Source organism: Lipotes vexillifer, unplaced genomic scaffold, assembly GCF_000442215.2.
Source record: "Lipotes vexillifer unplaced genomic scaffold, Lipotes_vexillifer_v1.1 scaffold914, whole genome shotgun sequence".
Classification (NCBI taxonomy): domain Eukaryota; kingdom Metazoa; phylum Chordata; class Mammalia; order Artiodactyla; family Lipotidae; genus Lipotes; species Lipotes vexillifer.
Window position 1 is genome coordinate 3,179,922 of NW_006780388.1, and position 13,653 is coordinate 3,193,574.

General features: G+C 56.8%; 2 protein-coding genes across 2 annotated transcripts in view; one reads left to right on the plus strand and one right to left on the minus strand.

Annotated features, from left to right (window-relative positions):
• IFT140 (intraflagellar transport 140) overlaps positions 1-5,543 on the plus strand; it is a 67,052-nt gene extending 61,509 nt beyond the window's left edge. Inside the window, exons 28-29 of the mRNA XM_007453578.1 lie at positions 155-296; positions 5,337-5,543. Of these exons, the coding sequence (XP_007453640.1) occupies positions 155-296; positions 5,337-5,543 (349 nt within the window). The remainder of the gene's footprint in view (positions 1-154; positions 297-5,336) is intronic.
• A 996-nt stretch (positions 5,544-6,539) lies between these two features.
• The window catches only part of TELO2 (telomere maintenance 2), a 12,516-nt gene continuing 5,402 nt past the window's right edge, over positions 6,540-13,653 (minus strand). Inside the window, exons 7-20 of the mRNA XM_007453579.1 lie at positions 13,378-13,519; positions 13,152-13,288; positions 12,574-12,653; positions 12,252-12,353; positions 11,949-12,037; positions 11,765-11,856; positions 11,452-11,568; positions 11,270-11,341; positions 9,235-9,399; positions 8,708-8,799; positions 8,005-8,104; positions 7,763-7,827; positions 7,431-7,546; positions 6,540-6,646 (exon numbers count right to left, since the gene is read on the minus strand). Coding sequence (XP_007453641.1) covers positions 6,540-6,646; positions 7,431-7,546; positions 7,763-7,827; positions 8,005-8,104; positions 8,708-8,799; positions 9,235-9,399; positions 11,270-11,341; positions 11,452-11,568; positions 11,765-11,856; positions 11,949-12,037; positions 12,252-12,353; positions 12,574-12,653; positions 13,152-13,288; positions 13,378-13,519 — 1,476 coding nt within the window. The remainder of the gene's footprint in view (positions 6,647-7,430; positions 7,547-7,762; positions 7,828-8,004; positions 8,105-8,707; positions 8,800-9,234; positions 9,400-11,269; positions 11,342-11,451; positions 11,569-11,764; positions 11,857-11,948; positions 12,038-12,251; positions 12,354-12,573; positions 12,654-13,151; positions 13,289-13,377; positions 13,520-13,653) is intronic.

Genomic DNA, 13,653 nt, shown 5'->3' on the forward strand with positions numbered 1-13,653 from the left:
GGCCCCCGTCCAAAAAAAAAAAAAAAAAAAAAGAAAACAAAAAACCAAAAACAAACAAACAAAAAGCTGCATCCTCCAGGCCGAGAGCCTGCCCTAACCCCTGACGTGTAGCCGTGCCCTGGGTTGGGGCTCAGAATGTCCCTGCTCCCAGCAGGACTTACACCGAGGACCCCAAGGAGTCGGTCAGGCAGTGCAAGCTGCTCCTGGAGGAGCCGGACCTGGACAGCACCGTCCGCGTCGGAGACGTATACGGCTTCCTGGTTGAGCGCCACGTGCAGATGGAGGACCTGCAGACGGTGAGGCCGCACCTGGGGCTGATGGGGTTGCGGGGTGATGGGGGTATCCCGGCTACAGAGCCCCCAGCGGAGCTCACAGTGGGGGAGGCACCTCCCCACGTTTCGATTTTCTTTCTGACTTGTCAGCCTTTCTTATTTTGAAATAATTTCAAACTGAGAAGTTACAAGAATAATAGAACCCAATCCTTTATCAGATTCTTTTTTTTTAACATTTTGCCACATTTATGTATTCATTCTATATATGTTTTAAATTTTCTATTTTATACATAAAATGGGTATTTTCTGAGCCATTTGACAGGCACACACATCCTTTCCTGTCCCTTCACTCCTCAGTTTGCTAATAACACTTGGGGTGCCCGCCTCCTGGAGTTGAGTGTATGGAAGATGGGTGTCACTTCCTTAAATGTAGGATAGAATGTGTAAATGAACCCACTGGTCCTGGAGCTTTCTTTGTGGAAGGGTTTTGATAATTCAGTTTAACAGAGCAGTTCTCAAACATTTTGGTCTTGGGACCCCTTTATGCTGGGGAAGTTATTGAGGACCCTAAGAGCTTTATGTGGGTTATATCTACCAATATTTACTGTATTAGAAAATAAACTAATAAATTTGTAAAATATTTGTTAATTTACTTAAAAATAAAATAAACCCACTACATGGTAACATAAGTAACATTTTCATTTAAAATAACTGTATTTTTCAAAACAAAGACATTTAGTGAGAAAAGTAACTTTGTTTTACATTGTTGCAAATCTCTTTAATGTCTGATGTAATACAGGACAGCCAGACTCTCCATGTCTGCTTCTGCATTCAATGTGGTAAAATAAGTTTTCACTGAAATATGAAATCTGTGATGAAAACGCAGCTTCACCCCAATGTGTAGGTGAGAAGGGGAGGACCTTGGAGCAGCCCTGTCAAGTATTCGCGGGTCTTAGACACCACACCACACTCCACAAGTGGTGTTTCCTAAGTTAGTTGCAATGAGCAATCTGAAACCATGTCAGGATGCTTTTTGTACTTGTTACCTTAAAACCCGTTGGTCTACCTTCCATCTTTTACACATACATGATTTTGTAACATCATGGTGGTCGTTTGGAAAATACTGGTTCACTGGGTTGTGCAAATGTCAAAACATTTCATTACACACATCAAAGAAATCCTGTTGGCTAACATCACCAGTGATCTCATCAGGGAAGTCCAAGTGTTGGGTGGACATGCAGCTGGTGGTGGCTGCAACGTAGGTGGGTGTGTGGTGGTGTCTCACTGTGGTTGTAACGCACCCTGTCCGCGTGGCTGGCGGCAAGCCCCTGCTCAGGTCCCCTCCTGCAAGTGCTCACACCGTTCCCCTTGCTTCACTGGGTGTTTTTCTTCTTATTGTTGAGTGTGGCCTGGACGTTGTCTGCATCAGATGTGCGAGCTGCCGTGTCTTCTCCCCGTCTGTAGGGAGTTCCCTTTCATCCCTTGCCCTCCCCCTCCTTCTGGACTCCAGCCACTTGTATATATTGGCCCCTGGCTCAACGGATTCTTTTTCCCAGAATTTTTCCTATTTTCATTTGGGGCGGTTGCTTTGCTGTTGCTGCAAGTTGACTGTCTTCCTTCTGCAGAGTCCGCTCTGCTATTGCTCCTTCCGTAGTTTCACCTCCAGTGGGCCTGAACCGGCTCTCCTCCCTCCGTCTCCTGTGTCTCTTTATTCTGCTACTTTTTCCTCTGCCTTACTGAGCACGTGAAATATTTACTACTGTAAAGTCCTCGGCTCCCATGTCAATTCCAGATGTCCCTATTGGTCGATTCTTCTCTTTGTTATGGTTCATGTTTTCCTGCTTTGCAGGTCTACAATTATTTATTGGATTCCAGACACTGTAAATGTTTTAGGTTGTCAAGTGATGGAGTCTGTGTGTGTGTTCTTTTCAATAGTGTTGAGTTTTCTCCTGGGATAAGGGTAAGTTACTTGGAAACAAATTTGATCCTTTTGTGACTGTATTTGGGAAATCTGTAATTATTTTTCCTTCAAATATTTTTTTCTGCCTTATTCTCTCTTTCTGGGCCTCCGGTTAAGTGTTAGGCCTTTTCATATTAAGTGGATACACATTTGTAATTGATGTTCATTTTTATTAATCTTTTCTTCCTATTGAATTAGGTGACATAACTATCTTCAAATTTACTGACTCTCTTTGGCTATCTGCAATCCGCTGTTAACCTGTCCAGCAGATTTTTCATTTTAGATTTTGTATTTTTCTGTTCTAGAATTTATACTTAGTTCTTTCTTTTTAGTTTTCTGCTAAAATTTCCTATTTGTTGATTCATTAAGAATGAACATTTTATACTCTTGAGCATAGTTGTAATTGCTGCTCCAAAGTCTGTGCCACTAATTCAAACACCTGGACATGTTGAGTTGGTCTCCATTATTTGTCTTTTCTCTTGAGTATAGGTCAGGTTTTCCTGTTTCTTTTTATGTCTAGCAGTTTTTTGTATCCCGGACATCGTGGATAACACATTGTAGAGACCCTGGCTTCTGCTATGTCTTCTCTCTGTCTTGCTTTCCTTAGGCAGCCATCTTTGTTGAGCTCAGAGTGTAAGCCCCCGCACCGTGGTGGGCAGCAGGGTTTTCTGCTCAGTACGTGGCTTTGCTCAGGCTCCTTGGCGTGTGGCCGGTCCCCACCACATGCAGTGTCAGGGTCAAGCAGAGGTCAGGGCAGAGCCCACACTCGGAATCTGTCTGCTCCACGACTGTCTTCACCATTTCCTCACATGCCAGCTGCTGTGGTGGATGCAGTTCTGATTCTGGTTCTTTTGGCCAGTTTCTTTGTGCCTTTTACTTCCCCCAGTGGCCCTGACTGGGCCTCCCCGAGGCAGAAGTTACAACAAGCAGAAAACTCACCCAAGTGTCGGCTCCCCCAGCCCACCTGCCCACAGTTGTTCTCCAGAGGCTTTTGCATTTTGCCTAGTTTGTCCTTGTTGTTTGGGAGGGGGGCTGGTCTAATGTGAGTTCCCCTGCCCTCACCAGAAGCCTCTGTCCTCATTCTTTTCGGTCTTAGTCCTCTGAAACCAGCAGCAGGACCCCCACCTGGCTGCATTTTCCCTTCACGTTCTAAAGGACAGCACACAGACTGTGCTATAGTCCACGTGCTCTGCCCACAGCCTGTCCCTCGCAGGTAGTTCCTGGTGAGGCTGCAGTGACCCTGAGGGACCCCGCCTTCCTTTCCCAAGTGCTGGCAAACCCAGGACTGACAACTCATTCAGAAGCGTTGCCAGTGGGCCACGCCGGCCTCACGGGGCGCAGTTCCCAGATTCCCAGGAAAGCCAAGCGTCCGTGGCCCAGGTCTGGGGGGTCAGCACCATGAACTCAGACTTCCCGGCCAACTTGCTCACATCCTCCCGGCCCTGCCACTTCCACTTACCGACCCCTTTTGTTGTTGGGGAAACAGCTCTAAAGTGAATCCCAACAGGTTCCCTCTTTTTTGGAGAATAAAACAAAAGTGGACTGCAGAGATGCTCAGACCACTGAATCCTCAAAATTAACAGAAAAATCACATTTCAAGTATTTCACCAAATTCTTTGTTGTCTCAAGCCTTGTTTGAAGCCCATAGGATTTAGTAACTTTAAATTTAAAAAAATCTATAAATAAATTGAGAAAGGATAGGCCTGCATGAGTTTCCTCCCCGGGTGGGGGCAGGGGACACAGAAGCCCCCGCTGCTGCTCCAGGGTCTCCCCGTCGCTGGGACATCCCTCCCGCTCGGTCCTCATGGCCCCATCCTGAGTCCAATCCTGACAGACTGCCGACCCTCCTTCTGGAGACACTGCTTCCCTTGCCTCCAGTGCACCTCTAGGCCTGGCTGTGTCGTTCCCCGCCCCCAGGTGTTCTCTCTGGCTTCCCCGCCGTCTCCCACCCCCTCCCCTCTGCGTAGGCTCCCCTACCCAAACCCCACGGCTGCCCAACTCCCTCTACCCTTGCTGGGCCGGGCTTCTCACCGAAGCGCCCAGTGGCCTGGCTTGGTCCTCCCTTGTACCTGTGTCCTGTGTGCCCAGCACGGCGCCTGGCTCACAGCTGGCCCTCAGCAGACACCGACGGGCGTCCCCTGGTGCCTGGATGTCTCCTTCCATCGTTGGAGGGCTCCTGGGCACTTGCACGCTGCATCCCCCATCCCTCCAAACACCCTATTTTATCTTTATGATCTTTATTGTTTATATCAGTTATATCTGTCTGAAATAAGATCATTCTAAAATTTTATCATCTTTAAGAAACGCTAAGCTGTGATTATTTCCTCATAAAGTCAAAAAGCTCCTGGAAATTTTGTTCATATTCTGAATTGATACTCAGTGTACCCGTAGAAGCCACGTGAGGCCCTGTTCCAGCTCCTTGTGCTTGCACATGACCCTCCCTGTGGGTGAGCAGGTGGAGCAGGTGTAAGGAGGTGTGGGTGGGTGCAGGCAGGTGGAGCAGGTGTAAGCACACCTGTCCTGCCTCAGACCCCATCCCGAGCTGCTGTGCGGCCTCCATGCGCCGCCCCCCCCCCCAACATATTCCCACTGGTAGGACCAGAGGAAGTCCTACAGGAAAACCACTGACAATCCCATAGTTCACCAGCCCCGGGCATGAGACTCACTAACCACAGGCCAATTAACTGGGGTAAATTGGAGGCCTGGTCAAAATACACAAGACAAACCATTTGTATGTTGCTGCCGGCCCTCTGGCCCAACAAGCACACACCCCAGAGTGAATGAAACAAACGGGAGACATGAATCCATCCTTCCCTCGAGGTCTCCCTGTGTGTATCCAGGGTGGGCGGACCCTACGGGGCGTGGTCCCCAGACACAGAGGGTCCTGGTAACAGGCTGCCCATGGGACTCCCTGGGGGAGCTCACAGCACTGACCACCGGAGCCTGAGCCTTGCTGCCCGCAGATGCCACCAACGCTTGGGAAGGCTGGGAGGCCACCCGAGCCCCTTTACCAAAGGTGTCCCTCCCCTGTTCACTCTGCCCCCGGGCTGGGCCCCTTGTTCCCACTGTGCGCTGACCGGTCATGGCTGTTGTGTGTGACCCAGGCCTACAAGTACCTGGAGGAGATGCGGAAGAGAGTACCCTCCGCCAACGTGTCGTACTACGTGAGCCAGCGCACAGTGGACGCCGTGCACCAGGGCCTGGGCATCCCTCTGATGTGGACCATGCCGGAGCAGATGCACCACAACAACATGGAGGATCACAAGGAGCTGGACGAGGAGGTGATGGAGGAGGTGGAGAATGGCCCCTGAGGGCCTGCCGCTGCCCAGGCTCTTCTGGGACTTGCCAGTCATTGTCAGTAGCAGAAGCCTGACGTTCCTGGTGAAAGTTTTGTGTCTGAGTCCGTAGGCAGAGCTGAGGGAAAATGCGCTAGCCTCCGAGGGGCATCAGTGGGAGGGTCTCTAAGCCACCCCTTCTGAGTCCCTGACCCCTGCAGGGTTTTGTTTTAGCCCCTCGGCAGTCAAGGGAGTTGGTTCATTTTTCCCATGACATTCCCCCAAGTACAGGGTGTAAAGCCTAAGAAACTGAGGGTGTCCCCATATTCCCGCCCCCCAGCACCCACACAGGTTGCCCAGCAGTGCATCTGATTGGTTCCCACAGGACACCCCCTCCTGACCACAGGGAGACAATGGTTGGCACTGGGCTGCAGCGGGAGGCTCTAAACATCTAGGCCGCGCCCTTTCCGTCACCAGCTCCCACTGTAAGGGGCCATCAGGGACAGCACCATGATGGGGGCTGCCTCATGCTTTCCCACCCCCAGCTCCACCCACCAGCTGCCGAAATTCTCCAAATAAAGTCTGTTTTCTCAGAGGCCCGTGTCCCCTTCCTGCCCCCATTTCCATGTCTCCCCTTCAGGGGGCCGTGTGTGGGCACCAGGCTCCCTGCAGAAGTGAGAACCATAAAGAGCTCCTGCACCTCTTTTATTCTTCCTTTTCTGTTGTTCTTAAAGTCCCTGGCCTTTCGGTGAGGAAGGGCTGGGGGCACATCGCTAAGAAGCCCCCAGGCCCAGTGGCCCCAGCTCTGCAGTCTGCAGGCTACACGGAGGCACCGGGCTGAGCAGCCATCCTGGAGCCCAAGTCTCAGAGGCCACGTCCCAGTCCCAGTCTGTGGGGGGCAGAACCCGAGGCCCTGAGGCAGTCTTCGCTGAGCCGCAGATGCTCCAGGCTGTACCAGCTGCACCTCCGCCCCACGTGCTGGCCCCCAGCCCGCACTCTTCCAGCAGGACGTGCCTCCCGGGGGGTCGGGGGCTAAGGAGAGGAGAGTGGGAGGAGCTTATCTCGGAGCTTCTCCAGAAGCAGTAGTGCCTTCACTGCCAGCAGCCTGCAGTCCTCGTCTGGGTCCTCCTCGGCCACGTCTGCAAAGACAGAAATGGAAGCGTGGGCAGCGTCACAGCACTGAGCAGGCCAGCCCTCTTCAGCTGCTCTCATTTGAGGCCTCCTGAATGAGCCCCGCGTGGCACCAGAACCTCCTCAGACGCCGGCAAAGCACCTGGGGCTGGGAGCCCGGCCGGGGAGGCACCTCCACCCACAGCACAAGGCCCCGAGCCGTCCCAACACACTGAATGCAGATGTGCTCAGACGCCCATGTGGGGGGGCTGGCCTGCAGGAGCCTAGGAGGCTCATGGGCTGCCTCACTGGGCAGAAAGGGAGAGAAAGGCCGCCATCAGAACCACCAGGCCTGCCAGTGTGGATGCAGATGAGCTGCGAGCCCTGAGGGTGGACACAGGCATGGTGGCTCTGAGGGCCGTGGCTCAAGTGCCCACAGGTGGGGGTACTACTGACCACAGCGACTTTTTAAAAAGAGCACCTGTGTGGGGAAGGGGTGGCTGCCAGAGAAAATGTGGCAAAATGCCAATCATCACTGTAACTCTGCTGAGGATGGAACTTTCCAGCATACACAGGTGCCACCCCCACATCTGGGCGCCTTCCCTGCAGGACTCCCCAAAGTCAAAGTGACCCGACAGCAGCCATGTCCCCACCCCCACACTGAGGACACTCAGCACACAAACGGGAGCCACATGATGCTCATGCTGGGCTGGGGACTGGGCCACGCTGCCCACGAGCTGACAGCCCCCCGGCCCCTCCAGGCTGCACCAGCCTCCCGCCACCCGGCCACGGTGACCCCGGCCTAGCACTCACCTCCCAGCCAGGACCGGGCCTCCAGCAGCTCGTCCAGCAGGTCTGCCAGCAGCCGCTCAGCCGGAACGCTGAGGAGGACGGCGGAGACAGCAGACAGCAAGCCCTGGCGCACATAGCTGTGGAGAAGGCAGGAGCCTGAGCCGTGAAGAGCCACAGCCTGGCGCCCTCCACCCACGCCAGGGAAGCCCCGCCGGCCCTTCCTGCTGCAGGAGCGCCCAGCCAGGCTGCCTCTCGGCCACCCCGGAAGCCACCACCCACCTCCCACTGTCCACTTTCCAGCAGGATTCAGGACCCCCACCCCACCGACTCCCCTCAGCCCTGTAGCTACTCACGCGTCACCATGGAAACGAAGGGCCCACACGAACTCCAGCAGGGCCTTGCCCATGGGCACAGCCACCTGAAATAGCAGAAGCCAGTAGGCAGGGGTCCTGGCACACAGCAGTCCCCGCCTCAGACCCCATCCTCAGGTCCAAACACTCCTGTCCCGAGGCAAGGCCCACAGGGGGACAGAACATGGTGCAGACCCCACAGGAGGTGAGCCATCAGATGCCAGGGGAACGGGGTCCCAGCTCACCGTGGTGTTCACAGCCAGGTACATCAGGGCCCCTAAGGTGTGGGCCAGTCTCCCAAGAACCAACTGGTCATCTCCCAAAAGGTCAAAAGTCACTAGAGGCCTACAACACAGAACCCAGCGAATGGTGCAGGCCAGGCACTCAGGGCCGGCTCCCCAACCTCGTGGGCCACCAAGGGCACCCCAAGCCCCTGGACGCCCCTCCTCACTGCCTGTCCCCACATGGCGCCCAGAGCCACAAGAAGGTGTTGGACAGACTCCTCGTCACTTTGCAAGGCCGCCTGGCCAAGCCCGGGCCTGGATCAGGAAGCAGGACCTCTGCCTGCAGGGCCGCTGCAGCAAAGGGCTCCAGGCCCTTCCCTCTGTCCACAGAGCCTTGCACCCACGTGGCGATGGCTGGGGGAAATCTGCACCCCGCTCGGGCTGAGGCAGGACAAGGATGCACACGGGGGCGGCAGGGCACGCCGGGTCGAGGCACAGGGTGAGGCTCTGGCCCCGGCCCCACCACGAACCCAGCATCCGGAGGTAACGGACACCCTGACGCCTAATGCCCTCACGTCACTTGATTTAAGCTACAAACAATCACAGCCGAGTTCCTGACCCCCCTGAACCCAAATCCCACCTTAGCCCCCACCCTAGGGACCCTCCCACCCACGGGTGCCAGGGCTCCTGTTCCCCAAATCGCAGGCCTCCAGAAAACTCTCACCTGTCAAAGTGTTGAAGGAGGGGGAAGAAGAAGTAGCCAGCCACCGAGTTGAATTCGTTGGGGCCAACGGCTGGTGCCCGCCCCGCAGAGCCCTGCCAAACACACGTGCTCACAGGGCGCCAGGCGGGGCACAGCGTACAGCCTCGCCTGGGGACCTCACACCTGGGACACTTGGGAGGGGTGGTCCTGAGCACCAGAGGAGCAGGCACCACCCCCCACCCCCGGTGACGACTGAGAATGTCTCCAGACGTGGCCCAATGTCCCAGGGGAGCACGTTCAGCCCCGGCCTAGAGGGACCCCAATGACCCAGCACACGCCAGGCCAGTTGTTGCCGACAGAGAACCCTTGGGGCTGTTTTCACACCCACATCTGCATTCACGTTTTAAAGTCACTTCAATGTGATGCCGTAACAGCATGTGTCACATCACTCAGTTTGTACCAAAAACCCTCCCTTCACAGGACACTGTGGTCGCTGTCCCCTGGGGGCAGAGGTCCCACCCAAAAGGCCACCCCAGGGCCTGGCTGACCTTGGAAAACCGCCGGGTCTTGCGTCTGACGCGCTCCTCCACCACCACCCGCCAGGCCGGGACCACAGCACCACCAGGCTGGGAGCCGGGGTCTGGGGAGCCCCGCTGGGGAGCCCTCCCAAGGCGCCCCGGCCGAGACAGCTCCTGGGCGGCCAGAGTCAGGACCTAGAAGAGAGGAGACACCCGGGGCAGCCGCCATCCCACTGGGGAAGGATGACATCTTCCAAATTTCAAGGTGAATCGGGTGCCCTCGAAGGCCCCGGCAGTCCTCAGGGGGGAGGTTCTGGGAACCCCATGCAAGTCAGTTCGAGTCTCTCAGGCTCACTTCACTTTGTGGGGGGACAGGAGGGAGGTGGGCGTGCTCCCTGCTGAGGAGCCTGAAACCTTTGGTCACTTCTCCCAAAGCCCATCCAATCCCGCCACCCCCGCCTCTCAGGATAAGGGAAGGAACCCCAGCCCAGGTCATATGTGGACGGAGCCGGACATGGAGGCCACAAGTGCGACCTCGTTTTTAGGAAGCACCCAGGACACGCAGATGCACAGACAGAGCAGACTGACTGCGGGGCTGGGGGTGGGGGAGGGAGCGTCTTGGGTTCTTTTGAGGGTGATGTGGGACGTCCTGAAAGCAGGTGGACGTGATGGTCACACGACGTCGGGAAAGTACCAAACGCCCCTGAACTGTAAACACGGAAACGCTGAACTTTTTTTCAGCTTTGTCTTAGTCTCTGTGTCACTGTGACGAACAAACGTGGTGTGACGTTCACCGTGGTAATTGTTCAGCACGGCTCAGTGGCACCAGGTAAACTCATGGTGCCGCCGTCACCACCAGCACCTCCAGAACCTTCTCATCCTCCCAAACTGAACCTCTGTCCCATTAAACCCTGACTCCCCACCCCTCTCCCAGCCCCTGGCACCCACCATCCGCTATCTTTCTCTGTGAATCTGACGGCTGCAGGGACCTCACGTAAGTGGAATTGTACGCTATTTGTCCTTTTGAGTCTGGCTTATTTCACTGAGCACGGTGTCAGAATTTCGTTCCTTTTTAAGACCAAGTAATATTCCACTGTGTGAACCCACCACATTCTGCTTATTTTAAGACTGAGTTTTGGGCTTCCCTGGTGGCGCAGTGGTTGAGAGTCCGCCTGCCAATGCAGGGGACACGGGTTCGTGCCCCGGTCCGGAAAGATGCCACATGCCGCGGAGCGGCTAGGCCCGTGAGCCATGGCCGCTGAGCCTGCGCGTCCGATGAATAAAAATAATGAGGATAAACTTTAAAACAACCTTGAAATATTCTACCTTCTGGGAGGCTTTCCTCTACCCTAACTGAATGTTTTCAGTAAGTATGCATTTCATTATGCTTTCTTCCTGAGTTGGATTTCATCTAAATGTGGATAACCACTGTAATAAAGGAAAACCATTGGCAAAAATGCTTCAAGAGCAAGACCTCTTTTAAAATAATTAATATCTGTCTCTGTTCAACTAAAAATGTGGAGTGCAGCAGCATGAAGGAAAATATAATGATGGCACATAACTAAGCTAATTAAGATAAGTAAAAAAACTGTTTACTGGGTTTCCCTGGTGGCGCAGTGGCTGAGAGTCTGCCTGCCGATGCAGGGGACACAGGTTCGTGCCCCGGTCCGGAAAGATGCCACATGCCGCGGAGCAGCTGGGCCCGTGAGCCATGGCCGCTGAGCCTGTGCGTCCGGAGCCTGTGCTCCGCAACGGGAGAGGCCACAGCGGTGAGAGGCCCGCGTACCACAAAAAAAAAAAAAAGACTGAGTTTTACGGTGTGTGCATCATACCTCAGTAACGCTGTTATCTAAAACAAAGAATGCAGCCCCTGAAGCCCATGCCCTGTCAAGAAAACATCAGACAGACGCTGGTCCCAGCCTCTCAGGTCTGGCAACAAGGGGCTTGGGGAGGCCTGTGGTCCCATCCCTATAGATTCTGGCAAATGCTTGCTCCCTCTCCAGGGCCTTTGCACCAGGCCTGCCAGTCCAGCCCTGATGAGTGGGACAGAAGCCCAGGCACTTACGTCCAGAATGTCCATGCGCTGCCGGAGGCTGTAGTTGAGGGCGTAGAACTGTGTGGTCAGGTACTCCGCCACCTAGGCCGGGCGGATGAGAGGCCTCTGAGGGCCACAATCCTGGAGACAGGGCCCCAGCACAGCCCCTGCTGGGGGCACGACCCGGTCTCCACTCAGCTACGGGGACTCACCCGAGCTGGGTCTGTGACTGTGACGGCCACCAGGGCCCTCTGGCGAAGCCCCTCGAACCCCGCCACGGCTGTCTTCTCCTCCAGGTGCAGCAGCACCTTGGCCAGCTCCACGCTCACCTGCGCACAGGGTTAGTGTGCTCGACAGAAGGGGCCTGTCTCGAGGAGCCTGGGCTGCGCCCCCCACCCCCCACCCCGGCAGAGGCCCTGCTGCCAAGGCCCATGTGGGGCACATGGGGCTCCCTGAAGACACACGCCCTTGCCAAGCCATCACCCATCTCCTGCAACCCTGACAGCCCAGCCCTCACGCGCTCACCTCCTGAGTGGCAGCTGGGCTCCTGAAGATCAGCCCCTCGAGGGCCCACAGGGCCGCCTCCCAGCGCTCCCAGTCCTCGGACCCGGTCAGAGCTGCCCAGAACCCACATGGTGCCTGAGTGAGGCGGAGCCGGCGGGCAGGGTGGGCAGCATGCGGGGGACCCAGGGCGGGGGCGGGGGCACACCTTCCAAACAGCCCCGCACATACGAGGGCGCCTTGCTGCTTCTCTGCTCCCTGTCTACCGACATGTCGTACGGGACAAACTCATCATCGCTGAGGAAGAACAGACACGCAGACCTGCCTGTCACCCGGGACTCACCCCCAGTCCCTGAAGCTTCGGGAATGGCTGCCAGGCTGAGAGCCCCGTGGGCTGATTTCCGGGTGGGAGGAGGACTCATGAGGCAGAGGGAACCGGCGCCGCAGGGCCCACACCCTGAGGCGGGCCCCACCAGGACCCTCGCACTCTCCCCCATGGGGCTGCCCCCACCTGTCCAGCTCAGAGTCGGAGCCCTCAGGCCCAGCCTGGGGTCCGCTGCGGTCCACAGTCTCTCTGTCAGGAGTCTCTCCACTGACCGGAGCAAAAGACGGGCTTTGGGGACAGAGAAGGATCCCTCAGAGGTGCCCCACAAGTCTCTCATCCCAGAACCCATGCTTCCCGAGGAAGCGCTCTCACCGCCCCCACCCTCATCTTAGCTTCTGCCTCAGCGATAGCAGGACAGGAGTAACAGGTGTGCAGCAGCCACCCCACCTGGCCCACCACGCCCAGAGCTCCAGGCGGGGACCAGGGATCGGGGCACAGAGACCCTCACCCCGCCTCCGAGGGGTCGTCAGCCGTGGGCCGGGGCATGGCCAAAGCCAGCATCTCGCGGGTCAGCTCATCCTCTTCATACTGCAATGCAGATGAGCTGGAGTTGGCTGGGACGGGAGCAGTGGGAGTGGTACAGCTGGGCCCCTGCGAGGCCCTCCCATCACAGCCCGCAGTCTGCGCTTCTGGCCTCTGGCAGCCAACGGTCTTTCAAGAGCAACTGTCCAGGTTTCCCCCTCTGCAGAGGGTGGCACTGCGGGGGCTGAAGGCTGGAGGGCCTGGGAATCCCCCAGACACAGAGCAGATGTGGCACCGTCTCCAAGGACATCCCAGAGGGCTCGGCAGATGGAGGGGAGGCCTGAGAGTCCCGTCTAGAGAATCCACCTGGGGACATGTGCTCAGGCACGAGCTGAGGGGCTGCGCCTCCACTCCCCTCCCAGCCGCGGCCTCAGCAGGGCCACCAGGGCCAACTCGACACCAAGCACAGATGCTCCGTGGTCCTGGACACAGGCAGGCAGGGTGACATTGGGGCAGGAGTGTAGGCAGCTCAGGGAGAGAATGGCGGGCGCAGCCTTTGCTCACCTGGAACTTCAGGGGAGGCCCCTCGGGGTGGATCCGGGCGCTGGCCACCTCAGCCACGATCATGCCCAAGCGGCGCACGGGGGTCAGGCTGCTGTCCAGGCGGCTCTTCACTCCCTCCATCAGGCTGGCCAACAACTCTGGAAGCACCGATGCGCATGGGCTGAGCTGGGGGGAGGATGGGGCTCCGGCGGGGGCAGTGGGGATGGGGCACCCACTGCGTGCTCACCATGCCGGCTGTCCCGGAGCTCCGCCTCCCCCAGGTGCGCCAGGCAGATGAGGATGGCCTTGCTGATGTAGCGCTGCTGCACCAGGGGCACGTGGCGGATGGCACTGCTGCTGCCCCACGTCTCCAGGAGCTCCTTCAGCGCCTGGTGGGTGGTAGGCTCGGCCTGGCAGACAGCCCCCGCCTCCCCAAAGCATCCCGGAACCTCGTGGGCCTTGGTGCCCATGTCCCCACAGCCCCAGAGAGGCTCCGGCCAGCGCCCTCCACCCCAGGCAGGAA